Raw genomic sequence first — 19,187 nt, forward strand, 5'->3', positions numbered from 1 at the left:
ACTGTTCTCGTAGTTTTAACGCTGCATTATCATTGATGCTGTTTCCAGTTTCAGGAACTGCACAACCATTGGCAGTGTGTCCCCTTCATGTTTCTAGATCTTTGACCCTAGAAAACAATGCTTTTTAGTTTACACAGCAAGGGGAGAGGAACAAAATTCTTGTGCACAGCGCAGTTCATAAGAATAAGACCATAGTTTGGGATGCGGTCGAGAACCCGTTTTCCTGCATTGGCATTGATTTTTTTTGTTTGTTTTCAGTTCACGTATATGTTCGGTACCGTCATGCATGAACTGTTGGTGAAATACTCATCCACCCATGAACTCTACATTCAATTCCTGTTCCATGCATGCCATTCTAAGGGAGGCTAGCTCTCACTTTCAGGCAGCTACTACTACCACTGCTGCTTCTACTGATAGATCTCTTTCTACAGTTACAACAGTTAGGGCGTGCAGCCAGCAGTCCAGTTCAGCTCCAGCACAGACAATACCCAGCCCTGCCCCTCTTCGCCATTTCCGACATACAAAGACGCTACACCCAGATCATTCATCGCTCCCTCCCATACATGGAAGACCTCCATTGCAAGAAGCCCTGCCATGCATCTGAATATAGGCTGAAAACCCTTCCTCTCCTGTCTCCTCTTCCCATGGAGGACCCACCCAGCCGCTCCACGGTGGGCCCCACTCGCAATGAGAGAGAGTGGAGAGAGAAGAGAGATAATGGCCATCGATCAGCTTGTCCTCTCATGGCAATGATCGCTGGTTCGTTCCCGAGCCGATGCCATGTTGCTGCTGTGGCGCAGAGGGGAGAGAAAGGTCATAGCATGGTACAGCGGCTTGCGTATGTACAGACGACGGCGGGGCGGGGTGCAGTACACTTATGGCTCCACCTTCATGTGGTTTACTGTCGCCGCTGCTTCTTGTCCTGCGCCGCAGTTACCACAAACAGGGAACCTCAACAAAACATGGACAAAAAACACCACGCGCCTTGAAAGGATTCACTTGCCGTACGAACCGTGGTGAGGGTGAGGTGCAGACGTCGACTGCGGCGGCAGCGCCGGGGCAGCCTTCTGCTGGCCGTGGCCGGCGGCGGCCGGCGACATGCTGTGCGGCTGCATTACGATGCTCTGCAGGTCCTGCGCCTCCCAGGTGAAGCCACAGCCGGGGTGGAAGGAGCTGGTGCACGATTCCAACGCCGCGTGGACGGTTGCGAACGGGTCGGCGTGGGAGAACGCGGCGTCGGGAGGGTAGGCCAGCGTCGCCGGCTCTTCTTGCATCATCTGAAGCAGAGATCACATATCAGTGGTCGACGTGGACCCTTTGTTGGAACAGAGTTGGAGAGTGGCATGTATGTATGCACTCACATCTTTGCTGGACGGCGGCAGGTAACGCGCGTCCAGGTCCAGCTGAGGGCTAATCGTCGCCAGCTTCATCGACAGGAACTGATCGGGCATTCAAAATCCAAATTCAGAGAAAATTTCTCGAACAGCAGATTTATTTACGAACAAGAACTGAAAGCAAGTAGAAATGACAAAACAATCAATAATCGTTCCTGCAAATTCAGTGCATTTTATTATATACTACCTCGACCTGGCGCTGCAGCGACTGGACGTAGTTGATGATCTCGTCCAGCATCAGAGCCTTCCCGGTGATCTGTCGAGATTCGCATGTGTTACTTGATTAATCAATCATTTAATATACTTTTTTAAAACGGCACCAAATCTGACCACCGGCAGCGGTAGTTCGATTTCAGACTTTCAGCTCGGCGCCGCAATAATCGGGCACTAATCTCGCGCCACCGCCACCTAAACCACCCGCGCCTCGCGATTGATTAATCGGCTGATTAAACAATCTAATTGCAAATCGATTTGATTAATGTGCCTGGGCTCTTGCTTGGATCGGATTGGACCACATGAGCCTTACGCTACGGTCAAAGTTACTGCTGCCGCTATAATAATTTCATCACTCCTCGCAGAAGAGTCCAACTAGGGACAGGTAACAATACAGTGCCGAGTAATTACGCGATATGCGGTACAAATTATAGTAGTACTCTTTTCCAAAGGGAAAAAAAAAGTCGTTTTGGACATTGTCATGGTCCCTACAAGTAAAATGGTTTACGGCGAATACGATAATGTCGGTTTCATATGAGATGGCAAATAACTTTTTACTATACTGATGGTGGAAGTTTGAGAGGTCATTAGTAAACTGTAATGTGTGTTTGAACGGATGAAGGGGGTTAGCGGGAAATTGCTGCAGGAGTGAGTTCACACACACACCAACCTTGTTGCAGCCTGGCACGAGGGACTGCAGCATCTTCATCCTCTCGCTTATCCTCTCCCTCCGCACCTACCAATCAAGAACAGACCAGAGTGTTTACACTTCAAGAATTACGATAGAGCAGTTAATCAACAGTTAAACAAGAGGGATTAATCTTTAGCCAGCAATTAACGACGAGTTAATGATGTGCATTGTGATCCGGGAATGGAGCTAGGTGCCGTACCCTCTCGGCGAGGCTGTGGCTATCGGTGGCCTGCCCCCGCCTCGCCCTCACATGGATGTAGTCCTTGGTCGGCTCCGGCGCCGGTGCCGGCACCTTCTTCTCCTCTGCTTCTGCGGCGGCGGCGGCGGGGGCGGCGTCCTCGGTGACTCTGTCGCCGTCGGGGACCTTCGACCGCTTTGGGCTCCCATTGGTGGCCACCGTCTGCATTTGTGCCACGAATTCGTCAAATTCACATCACATATTGTTTACCATTTGGAGCCAAGATTAGTGAGTTCAGCGGACAAGAATTGATGGAGCAGTTGGGCAGCCGTACGTACCATGGCTGGAGAAGAGCCCTTGCCCTTCGCCGAGGCCTTACGCTTCCGCGTGGCGCTGTCTCCCTTCGTCGGCGCCGGGTCCGGCATTTCGGTGGTACTGTCCAATGCCGGCAGCGTCGCGGCGGGGGCGGCGCCGAGCGACTTGCTGCTGGCGACCCGGGACAGCCTGCCGGCCGTCTCGAGGGCCGCGCCGGGGTATGCCCGGAAGGCCAAGGCCACCGGCGCCGGCGATACGCCGCGGGGAGGGGAGCTGAGCGGCGTGCTGTAGCAGGAGTTGTTGGCGCTGGCCGCAGCGTTGCAGATGCTGCCGAGCCGGCCGATGAGGTCGCCGATGGCCACGTCGTCCCCGCCGCAGCCGCTGTCGTGGGCCGGCGAGGAGACGAGGGAGCTGAGGGCGGATTCTAAGTGCGCGGTGGTGGCAGAGGAGTCCGCGGGCTGCTGCAGATCGGCGGCCCACGGCAGCATCCCGAAGGCCGCCGGTGCCATGGCAGCCGCGCACGCCGCGCCGTCGAGCCCCGGCGGCGGCGCGTAGGAGGAGCCGAAGAACGGCGCGGCGTGGCCGGAGGCGAAGTCTCCGTGGAAGAAGTGCTCGTCAGCCATTGGGACACGGTGCGCGGTGGCGTGTGGACGGTGGGAGGTGGCAGGAGGAGGAGACGAGGGAGAGGAAGCGGAAGAGGGAAGTGACCGAGGAGGTGGTTGACCGTTATATAAGAAAAGAGGAGGGAATCAACCGTATTGGTGGGTGGGGGGCTATGTACTGTATATATTCCGGCCCTTCCACGGTAAACAGGAAAAAGACACGGAACAATCTTTCAAATTAAACACTCGAAATAAATTCTTAATAAAATGCATGCATCGGACGTTGAAATGACCACTTGGTACAAGAAGCTCTCTACGTGGGGTTGAGGATGTATCCCCGTCTTTCGTGATTCAAGCTTGTGTCGAAGAGAGATGGCCGGAGCTTGAAAGAGAATGTCGAGAAGACCGGTCATAAGAAACTCTCTTGCAAGTCTTGGTCATGAGTGATAATTTATGTCGATTATCCGTTTATTTATAGATAAATACTCTAATAAAGTCTGATATGGTTTAAATTTAATACCCGCGAGTATATTTATGGGCGAAAACACTACTCGATGGGTATATGACACATGTTTACCTGCATATTCTCTCTGATAGGTGGACCCAATCATTCAAACCCTAATCTCCTCTTAGTTCTCCGATTCTCTTCTCAGTACTTAGATTCACCCCGCCGCCTCCCATGCCCGCCTCAATCCCTCATCCATCACCACTAATAGTCCGTGAGCATTCACGGGTTGTAGGATCAAGAATAACGATTAGAGAGGAATTAATAGACGCTCAACAAATTTCTTACAAAATTAATAGTCTTTTTCTGTTCGAACACCTAACGCACCTTTACAAGATAATCATAATAGAACGTAAGACAAATACCTAGCGAAAAAACTATACCTATTTACAAATTTTAGAAACTCCGGAGAAAGATCAAAAACTAAACTAGAAAATTCAACAAAAAGTGGGTCTCATGGTTAGAATCGAACACTAAGTTTTACAGCAAACCAATCTATAACTCATCCCCACACAAATGTTGAATCTTGAGAAAAGATCACTCAAGTAACAAGAGATAAACACCGAGCGAAAATGATCTCCAAGATGATGGTCTAAAAGCAAGAAAATTCAAGATCCTATCACATATACATGTGTATGTGAATTTTATACCTTTAGCGTCAAGAAAAATGACCTCCTAAGGTGTTAAAATTTCAGCTCAAAAAGAACAAAAAATCAACACCAAAAAAGAAAAATTTGCGCACAAGGCAACAACTAAGAGAAAAAACTAAAAAGAGGGTAATTCAAGTATATGAAACAAAAGAAGCTTCATTACTCAAATATATCAGCCTAATTTCAGATGAATTACAAAGATTTCCTCCCAAAACTCTCATATATTACATAGGCTAAGTATTCATCCTCATCTCCTCTTAAACCCTAGCATAATGCTCTTATAAGGGTGGTACAAGGGGCTCAAATAGCTGGTTCATCGTCTTTCATAGCCCTACCCCTCTATTTATAGGCATAGCAAATTTGACCCCCAAGTTTCCTTGTTTTTTTTTCCAAAATACCTCTCTTTTGTAGTACACTTCTACCTAAAACCGAGGGTATTTTATTTCATTTTCTTCTCCATTTATTGAACGGTCGTGACGCCTTTACGACCTAGCTTTGCCTCAACACAAGCTTCACGATGGTGCCACGTACTCCTCCAGTCCTCCAACGGTTTTGAGGCCAAACCGCGAAACTCTAGCATGCTTCTCAAAGCATGAATAGTTTCCACTTGCTTTCACCTGAAGCAAGCGCTCTGATGATGACTCGTGTCCTCCGTCTTACGATCTTAACCACCGGCAAGTCTCTCCCAATCACGATCCCTCATGCTACCTTGTCACTTGTACCGGTATCCCCTTTACTTGACTTTGTCAACACGTCGTCTTCATCCTTCGTTTCATACTTTGCTTAACATTCATGTGTACAACTATGATCACCCTTGATTTTGCTCGACCCTCCTTGATCGTTCGGCACTAAGGACTTGCTTAGCCCTGATCATTCACCGTCGGCCGTCAAGTTGCATCCGTCACCTACACACATTGAAACAAGCAAACACATTTCTTCACATTTCAAAACTTCTTCAAGTTAGCACAAAAGCAAAAACTTCAACTCAGAGCACATCCTGCAGAAAGTGTGAACACCGGATGTTCCAGTGTGTTCTGCTCCTGAACACAAGATCATCTAGTGAGTGTAACACTATCTGTTTCACGAAAATTTTGCTCTATACAAGAAAAGGTCTAGTGAAAGCTTCCGGTGATCTGATATCCATCCCCGAATAATATTGCAACTAAGATCTCGAATGTTTGGAAAATGACGACAAACAAAATGACACCGAACTGTCATGATAAGTGATTGGGATGTAGATCCACTAATTATTTACTACGAAGCCCTTTCCTTCCTTTCACAAGTTTTCTCCTATCCAATCTGCTAATGTCATGGAGAAATTGCTCCAATTCGGCCGTTGATAATGAGTCCAGTTCAAAAGTACTTCCCACTCCAATGGATCTAGTTTTGAGAATAGCGGGAAGAATGCCTTTGATCGAGGGAATCCCTCCGGGAATCCCGACCTTGGATTAGGGGCTCGCCTAAGCGCCTTCCCGAGATCGGACTCGAGGGAAGGTAAGACCGGAATGAGGGACGAGTGGAGGCCACCCATCCCCTTGCCGATGTGTGCCAATCCACCGAACCACCCTTCTGTAACCTCTCCGCAACAAAAGGTCCAGTGCATTATCTGATGTTCACAATCTCAGCACCAGACTATCTGGCGTACATAATCAAACTAGGTGCCAAAAATCTCCTCTCTGCAGAAAATACTCCAGCGCTCTCAAAGTCCATCACCGGACCATCCGGTGTTTGCTTTTATTTCTACTTCGGCATTGAAAATGCTCCGGTGATACCCTCCGGTGTAGCCACCACACCCACTGGACATTCCGGTGCATTGATCTCCAATTTCGCCCAAAAATTGCTCTCTACAAAAAAATAGTCCGGCAAGTATACACTGCAGACACTGAAACTTCCGGTAAACACCTGAACATCCGATGTTCACACTGGAACATCCGATGTTAACACCGGAACTTCCTGTGTGTGTAATTTTTCTATGTATAGAGAAGAATTCGTCAATTCCAAACACCGCCAACTCAAGCTAGTCATGAACAAGAATAAGCATCAACAAACACATGCTAACCATATTCAAGACAAATCAACTGTTGTCAATATCTCATCACATGCAAACCAAAGTACTTCTCCACTTGGTTTCTTAATCTCTCCTTCGATGAGTGCATTGATAACCTTTAAAGTACAAAGATTTGGGATATAAGAAGTGAAGCACATCTAAGTGACAAAAAATCAAGAAAGAGTAAACACAAATTACTTGGCATAAGATAAATTGCAAAAGGATGAAGATAGGCAAAGACAAGCCAAAACCTCAAAAGAGCAAGACAAGCTCAAAAACTCAAAAACAAATGCTCCCCCTTGATAAATGCACATTTTTCATTTCTCTTTGAGATTTATTGCAAATTTTCTCATTTCTCCTCCTTTGTAGCATATTCTCTTCTTTGTGCATATGCTCTCCACCTTTGGCGATGCAAACATCAAAGATAAAATATTATACAATGCATGAACATGCAATCCTAGTGAGCTTTCACAAGTATATCATAAAGTATTTGTATGTGCTAAAAATGTCAAAAGGGCTCCAAAAATGAGAGGATGGAGCTCACAACTGCACAGAGGCTCAAAAAGAGACAGTGACATAATAACATGAAGCTTGACAAGCTAAACTCAAAAAGTTGGTTGGTGCATTTAATTTCACATAGCTGAATCATGTGCAAGGTAACCACCACCTAAGCATCCACTCGTGTTGAGGCAATAGAAGCATTAAGAACAAGCCAACTTTAATATCAAACTAAGCAAATAAGCATTCATGATAGTAGACTTTACAAACACTCACATATAAAATCAAGAATTAGTTAGATCAAGTGATTAAAATAATATTGATCATTTAGATATATTTCTTTTATTTTTATCCTCAAGTTGACTCTTATCCAAGCAAAATATCGCGCGACTGGGTATGGTAAACACCTTGAGGCTCTAAGACAACCATATTAGATCACATTTTAGCATAAGATACTTGAACTCACCAAATTATTCATATTTTCACAATGAAACAAATTTTCACATGATCAAGTCAAGTAGTGTCTTTGTGACACAAGGAACACATGCTCCTCCAAGGTTCTATCATAAGCTAAACATTTGACAAAGACAAAAAACATAGTGCAATATTCCCCAATCCACAATCTTGAATCAAGAAGCCTGGAGCAAGATATCCATCAAACTAGTCTTAACACAAGTATTGACTAAGCCAAAGTAATTACAAATATGGGGATCAAGAATATAGCATTTCATAGTCTATATGATTCATAAAATTACTTAATCTTAAGTAAAGCTAGCTTTCTTGAAATGTATTATGTCAAAGTATCAAGAAGAGCCTAAGATTAAAAGTTTGCTCCACACAACTACTCAATTTATTCCAAATTCAAGTCTAGCAATAAAAAATGCTAAAGACGTATAAGTCAAAGCTCAACTACTATTATTATCTTACATAATAAAATGTAATACAAATACAACAAAAGTAAGATAGAGTATATACAAAGGACAACTCCCCCTCACATATGGCACATACCAAGCTCTCCTCTCAAATAGGTAAATCTTGTAGTATATAGAGGCTTAGTGAATATATCGGTTAGCTGGTGTTGGGTATCTATGTAGCTCAACCCAGTGACTCCCTTCTCATTATGGTCTCTTAGAAAGTGGAATATCACATTTATGTGTTTAGTTCTAGAGTGTTGAACTGGGTTATTGGCTAAACTTATGGCATAGATGTTGTCACACAAAAGTGGCACACTCCTGAAATTCAATCCGAAATCCCTCAAAGTAGCAACCATCTACAAAATCTGTGAGCAACAGCTAGCAGCAGCTACATATCCAGCTTCAGCAGTAGACTGCGCAACGCTAGACTGTATGCGAGAAGACCAACACACAAGAGAAGTATCCAAGAAGTGACAAGTACCAGAGGTACTTTTCCTATCAATTCTACAACCAGTAAATTCTGCATCCGAAAAACTTCGAAGAGAAAGCAGAAAACCAAAGTCTATACTTGAGAGTGTGCTTGAGGTATCTCAAAATGCGTTTCACCGCTTGGCGGTGAGACGTCCAAGCTGAAGCCTGGAAGCAAGCATACAAGCAAACGGAGAAGTGGATGTCAGGTCTTGTCGCCGTTAAGTACAGAAGAGATCTAATCATGCTCCTGTACTCCCACTGGTCCACCTCCTCATCATTTTCATCTAGATCAAGCATGGTCGAGGTAGCCGTCGGTGTTGCCAAGGGTTTCACATTACTCATATCGAACTTCTTCAGCAAATCATTGGTATACTTTGTCTGGTGGACGAGTGTACCTTGCTTGCATTGCTTATTTTGTAGTCTAAGGAAGAAGTTAAGCTCACCCATCATCGACATCTCGAACTCCCTACTCATTGTTTCTGCAAACTTGGCTACAAGTGCATGATAAGAGCCAAAAAAATATTATCCACATATATCTGAACAAGTAAAAAATCATTACCATGGTTGTGAGTGAACAAAATTTTATCAGCTGACCCTATCACATACTCATGCTCTAGTAAGAAAGACCTAAACCTATCATACCAAGCTCTAGGTGGCTGCTTAAGCTCATACAAAGTCTTTCTAAGCTTGTAAACTCTATGTGAGTATTTAGGGTACTCAAAGCCTGGAGGTTGCCTAACATAGACCTCTTTCTGAATGAAACCATTAAGAAAAGCACTCTTAACATCCATTTGGTACAACTTAAAACCTCATAATACCGCAAATGCAAGGAAGATCCTAATGACTTCTAGCCTAGCTACCGGTGCAAAGGTCTCTCCAAAGTCTATCCTCTCTACCTAAGTGAAACCCTAAGCCACTAGTCTAGCCTTATTTCTCACTACAAATCCATCCTCTCCCTGTTTGTTTTTGAAAACCCATTTTGTACATATGGTGTGAACATTAGGGGTGGCTCTACAAGGACCCAAACTTGGTTTCTCTTAAAATTTTCAAGCTCTTCATGGATGGTATTGACCCAACTCGAATCAGACAAAGCATGTCTAATATCATGAGGCTCAAAAGAAGCAACAAATATAGAATTAGTAGAAGAAACATGAGCCAGCGTTGGAGCAGCTGTGGTAGAGGGAACTAGTGGATCATCCTCATCATCACCAAGAACTGGAAGGTCGTCATATACAAAGATGCTCTTTCCCATCTTCTGATCACCTACACACTCAAAAACAGTACTAGCACAAGGGGTTGACTCATCAAAAGTCACATGACAGGATTCTATGATTGTGTTAGTGTCAAGATTGTAAACCCTGTAAGCATGACTATGAAGAGAATACCTAAGAAAAAACCATCGAAAAGATGTGACTCGAACTTGTCAAGATTGTCATGCTTTAGGATGAAGCACCAACACCTGAAAACTCTCAAATGTGAAACATTCAGCTTCCTCTCAAAACGCAACTCATAAGAAGTCAAATTCAACATCGAGCGCAAGAAAATTAGATTGGAGATGTAGCACATCGTGCTTATGGCCTTAGCCCAAAAATTCCTAAGAGTCCTATGCTCATCGAGCATCATCCTAGTCATCTCCACCAAAGTGCGATTCTTTCTCTCAACTACACCATTCTGCTGAGGAACACGTGGGGCAGAAAATTGATGCTCAATGTCATGCTCAAGACAGGAAGCATCAAAGAGATAATTCTTGAACTCGGTGCCATTATCACTGTGAATTTCTTTTAATACACCAGGAAGTTCTTTGAACAATCTCAAAGCCAAGCTCTGAAAGTGTGAAAACACTTCATCCTTACTTATAGGAAAGAAGACCCAAGAGTAGCGAAAGAAGTCGTCAACAATAACAAGAACATACCACTTTCCGCCCGCTGAACGAACTCGAGAAGGACTATCAGTGTCCATATGGAGAAGTTCTCCCGGTCATTTAGTCATCACCATATTCACTGGTGGGTAGGAGACATCAACCATCTTGCCATGCTGACAAAGAGCACAAATAAGATTTTTCTCAAACTTGAGCTTAGGCAATCCTCGGATCAAGCCTAGGGCACTCAAACGAGTAAGCAAATCAAAGCTCATGTGCCCTAGTCTCCTATGCCACATCCAAAGCTCAAGAGAAGGTTGAGCAATTAAACAACAAGAACCAAGAGACTCAGAAAAATTAGCTTAAAAAACTCTCCCAACTCGAGAAATCTTGCAAATCAAGGCGTCAAAAGAATCGAGAACTCGAGAAGTATTGTTTTTGAAACGCACTTCCAAGCCCTCATCCAATAACTGAGATACACAAAGGAGGTTGTATCCTAGATGCTCTATCAAAGCTACATCTTTGAGAGTGAAACTCTTATACACCCTTACAATACCTTTGGCTTTTATCCTTCCTTTCCGATCATCCCTGAATATGATGTACTCATGTAGCTTCACGGGGATGAGGCTAGAGAACCATAATGAATCTCTGGTCATGTGGCGCGAACAACTGAAATCAATGAGCCACTTGTTTTTCAGGCCTTCGTTTGCCGCCTACATGAGAAGAATAATAGGTGGATGGCTCAGTACTGGAGTTAGTCAAAAACCTCTTGGGAATCTAGTATTGGGTCATCTGCACTGAAGTGGTAAAAGCAGATGTAGGTAAAATAGGTCTAGTACGCTGGGGGCGAGTACCACGATGAGGAAAACGTGGTCCGCCAAAGCGCAGAGACTCAAAGCCTCTTACATATGGACCAAAACTATATGAGTCATGACAAAATCCACGCCAGGCAACACCTCTAGGAAGAGACTGAAAAGTGCTAGGGACTCATGAGTGGAAGTGAGAAAAAGTCTCATGTACACTATAAGAGGGGCGGTACATGTCCCAGATGCTGCACTTCCACTCACGCCACTCATCTCTCCTACGGCGAAAGTAAAACCCAACCAAGTGACCCTTTATTTGGCAGTATGTGCAGTGGTAGCGTCTCTCGAGAACTCGTCTGCTGGTGACTCGAGACTCTTTCATAAGCTCTCTCATCTTAGGCTTTGGAGATCTCTTGGGTAGTGTTGCGGGTTTCTTCTTTGTAGGTTGAGAAACGCGTTTCTTGATGGGTTATGATGTGACATTGATTTTGGACTTCTCAGCTTCTAGGGTAGTAGGTGTGGTGAACACAGTCTTACTCTCCCCACTGTAAGCCACCATCTCAAAACACAACCCAAGAGCCAAACCTGCCTTGTCAGCACACATCTTGGTCTTGGCCAAGATCAAATTTATTTTCCCTTTGCGCTCTGAGCACTTATCCACCAGAGAAAAGAGGTGCTCATTATCAGTCAAAAGCTTTTGAACTTGCCCACTAACCCAGCTGAGTTTGTCCTGAAAGATGGTGCAGGTGGAACAATTTGGCTGGACATCCTTAGAACTCCCATCACTCTCCAATCTAGACTCTAGCTCATTCAGACGCTTGTCTTTTAGTTAAACATCCTTTGCAAGTAAAGGGCAATTCTTACAAGCACCTAAGAGAGTAGACCTAAACTCCTCCTCAAGGAGCTTCTTTTCGGTACTCTCAAGTTGACTGGAGACTTGAGCATACATATTATGAAGCTCGACAAGTTCAGCCATAACAATCAGGCAACTCTCACACTCCTCAACATTGGGTCTAGACCTAAGCAATGCAAGTTCGGTAAAGATAGACCAATACTTAGGCCTAAGATTCTTCAACTCATGCACAACTTTCTTAAGTAACCTATCCTGGATAATGAGGGCATCATTCAAGATATCGAGTTGGATGGAAAGCTGATCATAGGAAGGCAATACTTCGAAAGGATCCAGCTCAGAGTCGTTGTCGTCGTTGTTATCGTCCGCCATGAAGCAGAGGCCGATGAAGTCCTTAGCCTTCTTCTTGTTCTTTACTTGCGGTTCATCCTCCTCCGAGCTCTCCTCCTCGCTAGAAGAGGTGTCGATGTCGCTAAGAGCCGCCACGAATGCCGCAGAAGCCGCCTTGGCTTTTTTTTTTTGGCTATCTTGTCGTGGTTCTTTTTGAAGAAGGGCTTCTTGGTCTTCTTCTTGTGCTTGTTGTAGTTGTGGTCACCGTCCTCCCTCTTCTTGTGTTTGGGGCAGTCTGCCTTGAAGCGGGTGAACTTCTTCACAAGCAGCGCAAGATCCTCATCATCCATCACGTCCATCTACTCCTTTGTGACAAAAACCAAGGAAGACAAAGTAAATCCACTTGATGAAGTGTTAGCACAAGAAAAGCAAGCTGCAGACTGATTGATACCACCAGGTCTGAAAACCAATGTCACGTTCTAAGACAGGGTATTTTCGAGACCGACCCGAGCCGCCTTAGCTATTTTGATGGACTTGAGCTTTCTGAAGAGCTCATCTCAATTCAACATGTTGTAACTTGGAGTCTCTTCAATGCTCGAGATATTCACTTCCCATATGCTATGGTCAAGAGCATAGAGAAGCTTGATCGCTCTCTAATGGTCAGGATAGGGAAAAACACCAGTTGATCGAAGATTGCTAACAATCCCATAAAAGCGAGCAAACATCACATCTAAAGACTCTCTGAGGTCTTACACAAACATTTGGTATTCTTAGTTGTATGTGCTTTGGCGTTTGGCCTTGATCTGATTAGTGCCTTCATGAAAGATACTCAGAGTATTCCAGATCTTCTGTACAGTACAGAGGTGCTAGACCCTGTCAAACTCATTCTAACTCAGACTAGTGAATAAAATATTTCTGGCCTTGTTATTGGCCTCATACTGTTCTATTTGAATCTAAGTCGTGCGAGCAGCAGGGATCTCGTAGTTCAAATCAGTTACTTCCCATATTGCACTTCCTTGGCTAGAAGATAAGCCTCCATGCACACCTTCCAATATGAAAAATCACACACATCAAATAACAGAATATTCCCACTTCTCTCCATGTCGCCTACGGATCACAAAACCGGTTAAGATCAACAAGTGATCAAACCAGCTTTGATACTATTGTAGGATCGAGAATGGCGACTAGAGGAGGGTGAATAGACATCTCAACAATTTTCTTGCGAAATTGATGGCTTTCTACTATTCAAACACCCAACGCACCTATATAAGAGAATCACAACAGAACACAACACAAATACGCAGCGGAAAAACTACACCTACCCAGAAATTCTGGAAACTCTAGATAAAGATCAAAAAACAAACTAGGAGATTCAAGAAAGTGGGTCTCATGGTTGGAATCAAACACTAGGTTCCATAGCAAACCATTCCATGACTCATCCCCACACAAAGGTTGAATCTTGAGAAAAGATCACTCAAGGAACAAGAGATGAACACCGGGTGAATAAGATCTCCAAGATGATGGTCTAAAGGCAAGAGAATTCAAGACCCTATCACATATGTATGTGTATGTGAATTTTATGCCTTTAGCATCAAGAAGAACAACCTCTCAAGATGTTAAAATTTTATCTCAAAATGAAAAATAAAAATCAACACCGAAGAAGAAAAACTTGCACACAAGGAAAGAGAACTAAGAGAAGGAAACTAGAAGGAGAGAAATTCAAGCATATGAAACAAAATAAACTTCATTACTCAAATGGGTCACCCCTATTTTAGACGAATTATAAAGATTTTTCTCCCAAAACTCTCACTCTAAGCACTCATTCTCCTCTCATGTGGGTGGCACAAGGGGCTCAAATGGATGGTTCCTCCTCTCTTATAGCTTCGGACTGTTGTGATGCCTTTACGACTTAGCTTCGCCTCAACGCAAGCTTTGTAATGGTACCACGTACTTCTCTAGTCCTTCCACGGTTTTGAGGCCAAACCGCGAAACCATAGCACACTTCTCAAAGCATAACTAGCTGCCACTTGCTTCCACCTGAAACAAGTGCTCCGATGATAACACGTGTCATCTATCTTGCGATCTTGACCGATGGCAAGTCTCTCCCGCTTCCGATCCCTCGGATCGCCTTGTCACTTCCACTGGCATCCCTTTCGCTTGACTTTGTCAACACGCCATCTTTATCCTCTGTTTTATGCTTTGCTTGACCTTCATGTGTATAGCTAGGATCACCCTTGACTTCGCTCGACCCACTTGATCATCTGGCACCAAGCACCTGCTTAGCCCTGATCACCCCCCGTCAAACCGCCAAGTTGCATCCGTCACTTGCACACCTTGAAATAAGCAAACACATTTCTCCACACTCTAAAACATCTCCATATTAGCACAAAATCAAAGACTTCAACTTAAATCACATCCTGCAAAAAGCGTGAACACCGGATGTTTTGGTGTGTTCTGCTTTTGAACACTGGACCATCCGGTGAGTGTAACACTATCTATTGCAGGAAAATTTTACACTCTACAAGAAAAGGTCTAGTGAAAACTTCCGGTGATCTCATATCCATCACCGGATAATTCGGTATGTGCCAATCCACGGAACCACCTTTCTGCGACCTCTCTGCAACAAAAAGGTCTGGTGCATTCTCCGGTGTTCACAATCTCAGCACCGGACTATCTAACGTACATAATCAAACTTGGCATAAAAAATCTCCTCTCTGCAGAAAATACTCCGACGCTCTTAGAGTCCATCACCGGACCATCTGATGTTTACTTTCATTTCTACTTGAGCACAGAAAATGCTCCGGTGATACCCTTCGGTGTAGCCACCACACTCACCAGATCTTCTGGTGCATTGATATCTAATTTCGCTTGAAAAATTGCTCTCTGCAGGAAATAGTCCGGCTAGTATACACTGCCCACACCGAAACTTCCGGTGAACACCGGAACATCCAATGTTTAAAGTGGAACTTTCGGTGTGGGTAATTTTTCTACATACAGAGAAGAATTCGCTAATTCCAAACACCGCTAACTTGAGTTAGTGATGAACAAGACCAAACATCCACAAACACATGCTAATCAAGTTTAAGCTAAATTAACTTTTGTCAATACCTCATCACATGCAAACCAAGGCACTTCTCCACTTGGTTTCTCACGAGTGTACCCACGGGCGCGCTAAAACTGGTAGATACCCGTATGAGAAAGCATTATCTATATTCGCCACACCTGATTGACATTCCTAGTTTTGATAGAAGGGGTTAATTTAGTATGTGATTGCAGTTAAGTCTAGATTCGAGTGAAATCTCGAAAATTCATGTGGCAGTTCTCCGTTTCCAAATAGGAGATTGATCGTTGTTAATATGAATCCGAGAACCTAGACCGAAGAAAATGAACAATTTAAACGCTATTCATTAGGATGTACAATTTGATAGATGGGCAATGTGAACTTGAAAGTCAAATTCTTTGAAGTACCACATCACTATACATAAGTTTGGCCATAGCTTATCGTGATACAATGTGTCGTATCCAAGCTTGTGCCGGTTGGTCTTAGCTCATACTATTAATTTTTTTAAAGGAACTGATAAGAGAACTACCTCTCATATTAATAAGAAGAGGCTCGATGGGCAAAAAGTTTTAGGAAGCCATGGTACAAATCGTGGATTAGGGAAATCGAAAAGTGCCCTAACCCAAAAGGAAAGCCTATTCGCTCGCTAATAGGCACTAAGGTGGCGCGCTCCCACAAAAGTCCAAGGAGAGACCTCATCCTCGATAAGGCGGATGGCATGAGCCAAGGCCATCTTCTTGTGGTAAAAAATCTGTCGATTGCGTTATTTTCAAATCTCCCAGGAAACAAGCAGAAGATGAGATGTGATCTCTTTCCGTGGGGTGTTCCGTGCATTAGCCATAGCTAACCACCATTAATGCATGGTGTCCGATGGCAACCATTGACTTGGGTGAATTGCTGATTGGCCTAGCCAAGTCATGATATGGTGCCAGATGCGATGGGTGTACTGATAGTCCACAAGAAGGTGAAGAGAGGTCTCCAAAAATCTTTGACAAAGGCTGCAGATTGGATGTGAAGTCCCTCCTCGCTTTGCCAAGCGATCTGCTGTCCAAAGTCTATTCTAGACCGCAAGCCAAGAAAATAACTTACACTTGGGCGACGGCCATACTTTCTGGAAGATGGTGGTGTAGTCGCAGTCAGTGCATCCCTAGAATTGCATTCTGTTCATCGAGGATGTGGAGAACTCCATGGACATGGACATCCTCCAAAAAAATATCATTTGAAGACTATGGCTGCAAGGAAACCTTGCGAGTCGCATTCCACAGGGATATAGCCTAACAAATATGCTAGGTGGACGTCGTTTAGGTGAAGTTGATATCTTGGATCCAAGAGTTGATGTGCAGAGCTTCACACAAGCTCTTACGCTTACCGCTGCAGGCATTGAAGATGAGTGGGGTGAAGTCCCTAGGCCTCAACCCCCCCCCCCCCAAGTTCAGACCAAGTTTTAGAAGGAGATGGAAGTGTTATTGCCAATTACAATATCCGTTGCAGCTGCAAAGAGCAGCCTGTTAGTTCTGTCACAAGGTATGTCTAAGCCCACCTAAAGCTTGTGTGGAGACTTCCACTCGTGCCAAAGTCACCGTTGGCGCAGCGCCCGAGCAAAGGCATCTATTTGAAGAACACCGTGATTACCCATGTCTTTGGGACAACATGCATGGTCCTAATTGACCTTGCAGCTTCCTCTTGTTATCCGTTGACAGCCCAACCAGAGGAAACGCCTCACTGCATCAATTTCTCTAAGTGTTGCAGGAGAGGCCTTAATAGCCGTGAGGAAGTACATTGGCTGGGATGATAGCATGGACTTAACTAAGGTCAGTCAGCCACTATGGTTGATGAGCTTGCCCTGTAAAGAGGCCATTTTTCTAGTAGTTCTATCCACCAGCGGTTGAAGGTCGCCTCTTTTAAGGCGCTTAGTGGAGAGTGGGAGGCCGAGATATGTGATCGGGGAGCCAACACGAAGGACTAGTAGGCCGATGAGGACTTCGTCCATGCTAATCTCAGAACATTTGATCGTTGTGACCGAATTTTTGGCAAAATTTGTCCTTAAACCTATTGCTTCCCCAAAGTTATCGAGGATAGAGGCCATAGCGGAGACATCTATAGTTGTTAGAGATACGAAGACAACCGCATCGTCAGCGTATATGGAGATCCGCAAGTCTGGGCGTTGCCCATGCAAAGATGCCAATTGGCCCCACTCCACAGCATGCGTAAGGATACACTACAACGGATCTATGGCAATGACAAACAACAATAGGGAAAGAGGATCGCCTTGCCGAAGACCACACCTATGTATGATTGGAGGATTAGGGACTACATTAAGGAAGACCCTGGATGATGAATTGGCAAAAGTAGAGGAGATCTAGTTGCACTATTGGTGTGGGAAGCAAAGATGAGAGAGGAGGCCTAGGAGATACTCCCAGCGGACGGAGTCAAAGGCTTTAGTAATGTCAAGCTTGAAGAGAAGGGTTGGCATTCTAGAACGATTAGGCTATTTGGCCGTATTCCTGACAGATATGTAATTGTCATGGATGGATCTTCCTTTAATAAAAGCGCTCTAGCAGCCAGACACGATGGGGTGCATATGAGGAGCCAAACGAAGCGCAAGGGTTTTAGAATCGATCTTAGTTATTGAGTGGATCAGACTGATGGGCATGTAGACGGTGATTTTTTTTCCACACCGTCCTTTTTTGGAAGGAGCACAATGTTTGCAGAGTTAAGTAGGTGAAAATAACTGTTGCAGCTGTTCGAGAGGAAAGTATGAATGACTTGAGTCACATTCCCTTTCATGATATATCAGTATTTCCAAAAGAAAAGGCGAGTGAAGCTATCCAGCACAGAGGTCTTGCTTGGGGCGACACGACAAATAGCATAGTAGATTTCGTTAGCTGTGATTGGGCCAGCCAATCTGTCCTTAACAATTATTTTCTTATCAAAAGAACTCGTTCATAGAATAGTTCTCTTTTTAGGGACTGTTCATAGAATAGTTCATTAGTACCTAATCTCGTATGAGGTTTTTAACTTTGGATGGAAGGAAATCGAAGACCTGACGCCTCCCATGCATCATTCCGTCGGTGTTGTGGCGTGGATCGGAGTGGTGGCCGGTGCGCGGCACTGTTCGGAGTTAACCCAGCAGAACAGTGGAGTGCTCTGGCGATAGGCTGGTGGGGGACGGTCGACGGGCAGCTCGGCTCGATCTAAATGCCGAACGCACGGCCGGAATCTACCTCCATCTTCCGGCCTTTATTGCAGCAGCCGCGGTGCTGCCGGCTGCCGCTGCCTGCGCACGACGAAAACGCCCGCCCGCGAAAAAAAAGAGAAGCGGTCTGCATGATATGGCCGGTGCTGACATCGCTCGCTGCAAAACACGCATGCGTCCGTGCTTTTTGTGCGCAAATCACCGGGAATACATCGTGCGAGGAGAGAAAATTGTAGCTCCGGGGATTCGAGCTGTTGCTGTACTGTATTGGGGAAGCTTGGGAAATACATACGTATACGTTATCTTGACTGTCAATTTCATTTACATGGTATCTATTTATCCATTGATTTTTTTATATATCATATGATTCTTTAATCTATTATTTTAATATGAATATCAACACAAATAAACAATGTGATAAACCATACGTCCACATATATAAATGGAAATTTCTCTTCGGAGAAGCTCTAGGTACGCGCAGAGAACTTAGATACCGTTGTCAATTTGAATGTATGCATTTGTGAAACACTTTTACTTGTTACAGATTTAACAATAATATCATACAACTTATAGGTGGACAAATCCTTACTTTAGAAACTTTGTCAGCCGAG

At 44.5% G+C, this 19,187-nt stretch overlaps 1 protein-coding gene across 2 annotated transcripts; it reads right to left on the bottom strand.

The window, feature by feature from the left end:
• Positions 1-242: 242 nt before the first annotated feature.
• On the bottom strand, positions 243-3,530 carry LOC133887855 (transcription factor bHLH62-like). 2 transcript variants are annotated; one of them, XM_062327841.1, is made up of 7 exons: positions 2,815-3,530; positions 2,498-2,698; positions 2,278-2,343; positions 1,582-1,650; positions 1,362-1,439; positions 1,013-1,277; positions 244-922 (listed from the first exon to the last, which is right to left on the bottom strand). In XM_062327841.1, the coding sequence occupies exons 1-7, from the start codon at positions 3,412-3,414 to the stop codon at positions 876-878; spliced, it is 1,326 nt and encodes a 441-aa protein (XP_062183825.1). In that variant the 5' UTR covers positions 3,415-3,530; the 3' UTR covers positions 244-875. The 2 variants fall into 2 exon arrangements, with proteins under 2 accessions (XP_062183826.1, XP_062183825.1); XM_062327842.1 differs by lacking the exon at positions 1,582-1,650 and having other exon boundaries at positions 243-922.
• Between the last annotated feature and the right edge of the window lie 15,657 nt (positions 3,531-19,187).

The sequence above is a fragment of the Phragmites australis genome, chromosome 13 (genome assembly GCF_958298935.1).
Source record: "Phragmites australis chromosome 13, lpPhrAust1.1, whole genome shotgun sequence".
NCBI classification, from domain to species: Eukaryota; Viridiplantae; Streptophyta; class Magnoliopsida; order Poales; family Poaceae; genus Phragmites; species Phragmites australis.

Excerpts from the sequence above, each read along its gene's own strand:
- LOC133887855 (XM_062327841.1), bottom strand. The coding sequence starts at position 3,414 with ATGGCTGACGAGCACTTCTTCCACGGAGACTTCGCCTCCGGCCACGCC. Across the intron at positions 1,440-1,581 it reads CGCTGCAGCGCCAGGTCGAG|TTCCTGTCGATGAAGCTGGC; the intron begins GTAGTATATAAT and ends ATGCCCGATCAG. Across the intron at positions 1,278-1,361 it reads TGCCGCCGTCCAGCAAAGAT|ATGATGCAAGAAGAGCCGGC; the intron begins GTGAGTGCATAC and ends TCTCTGCTTCAG.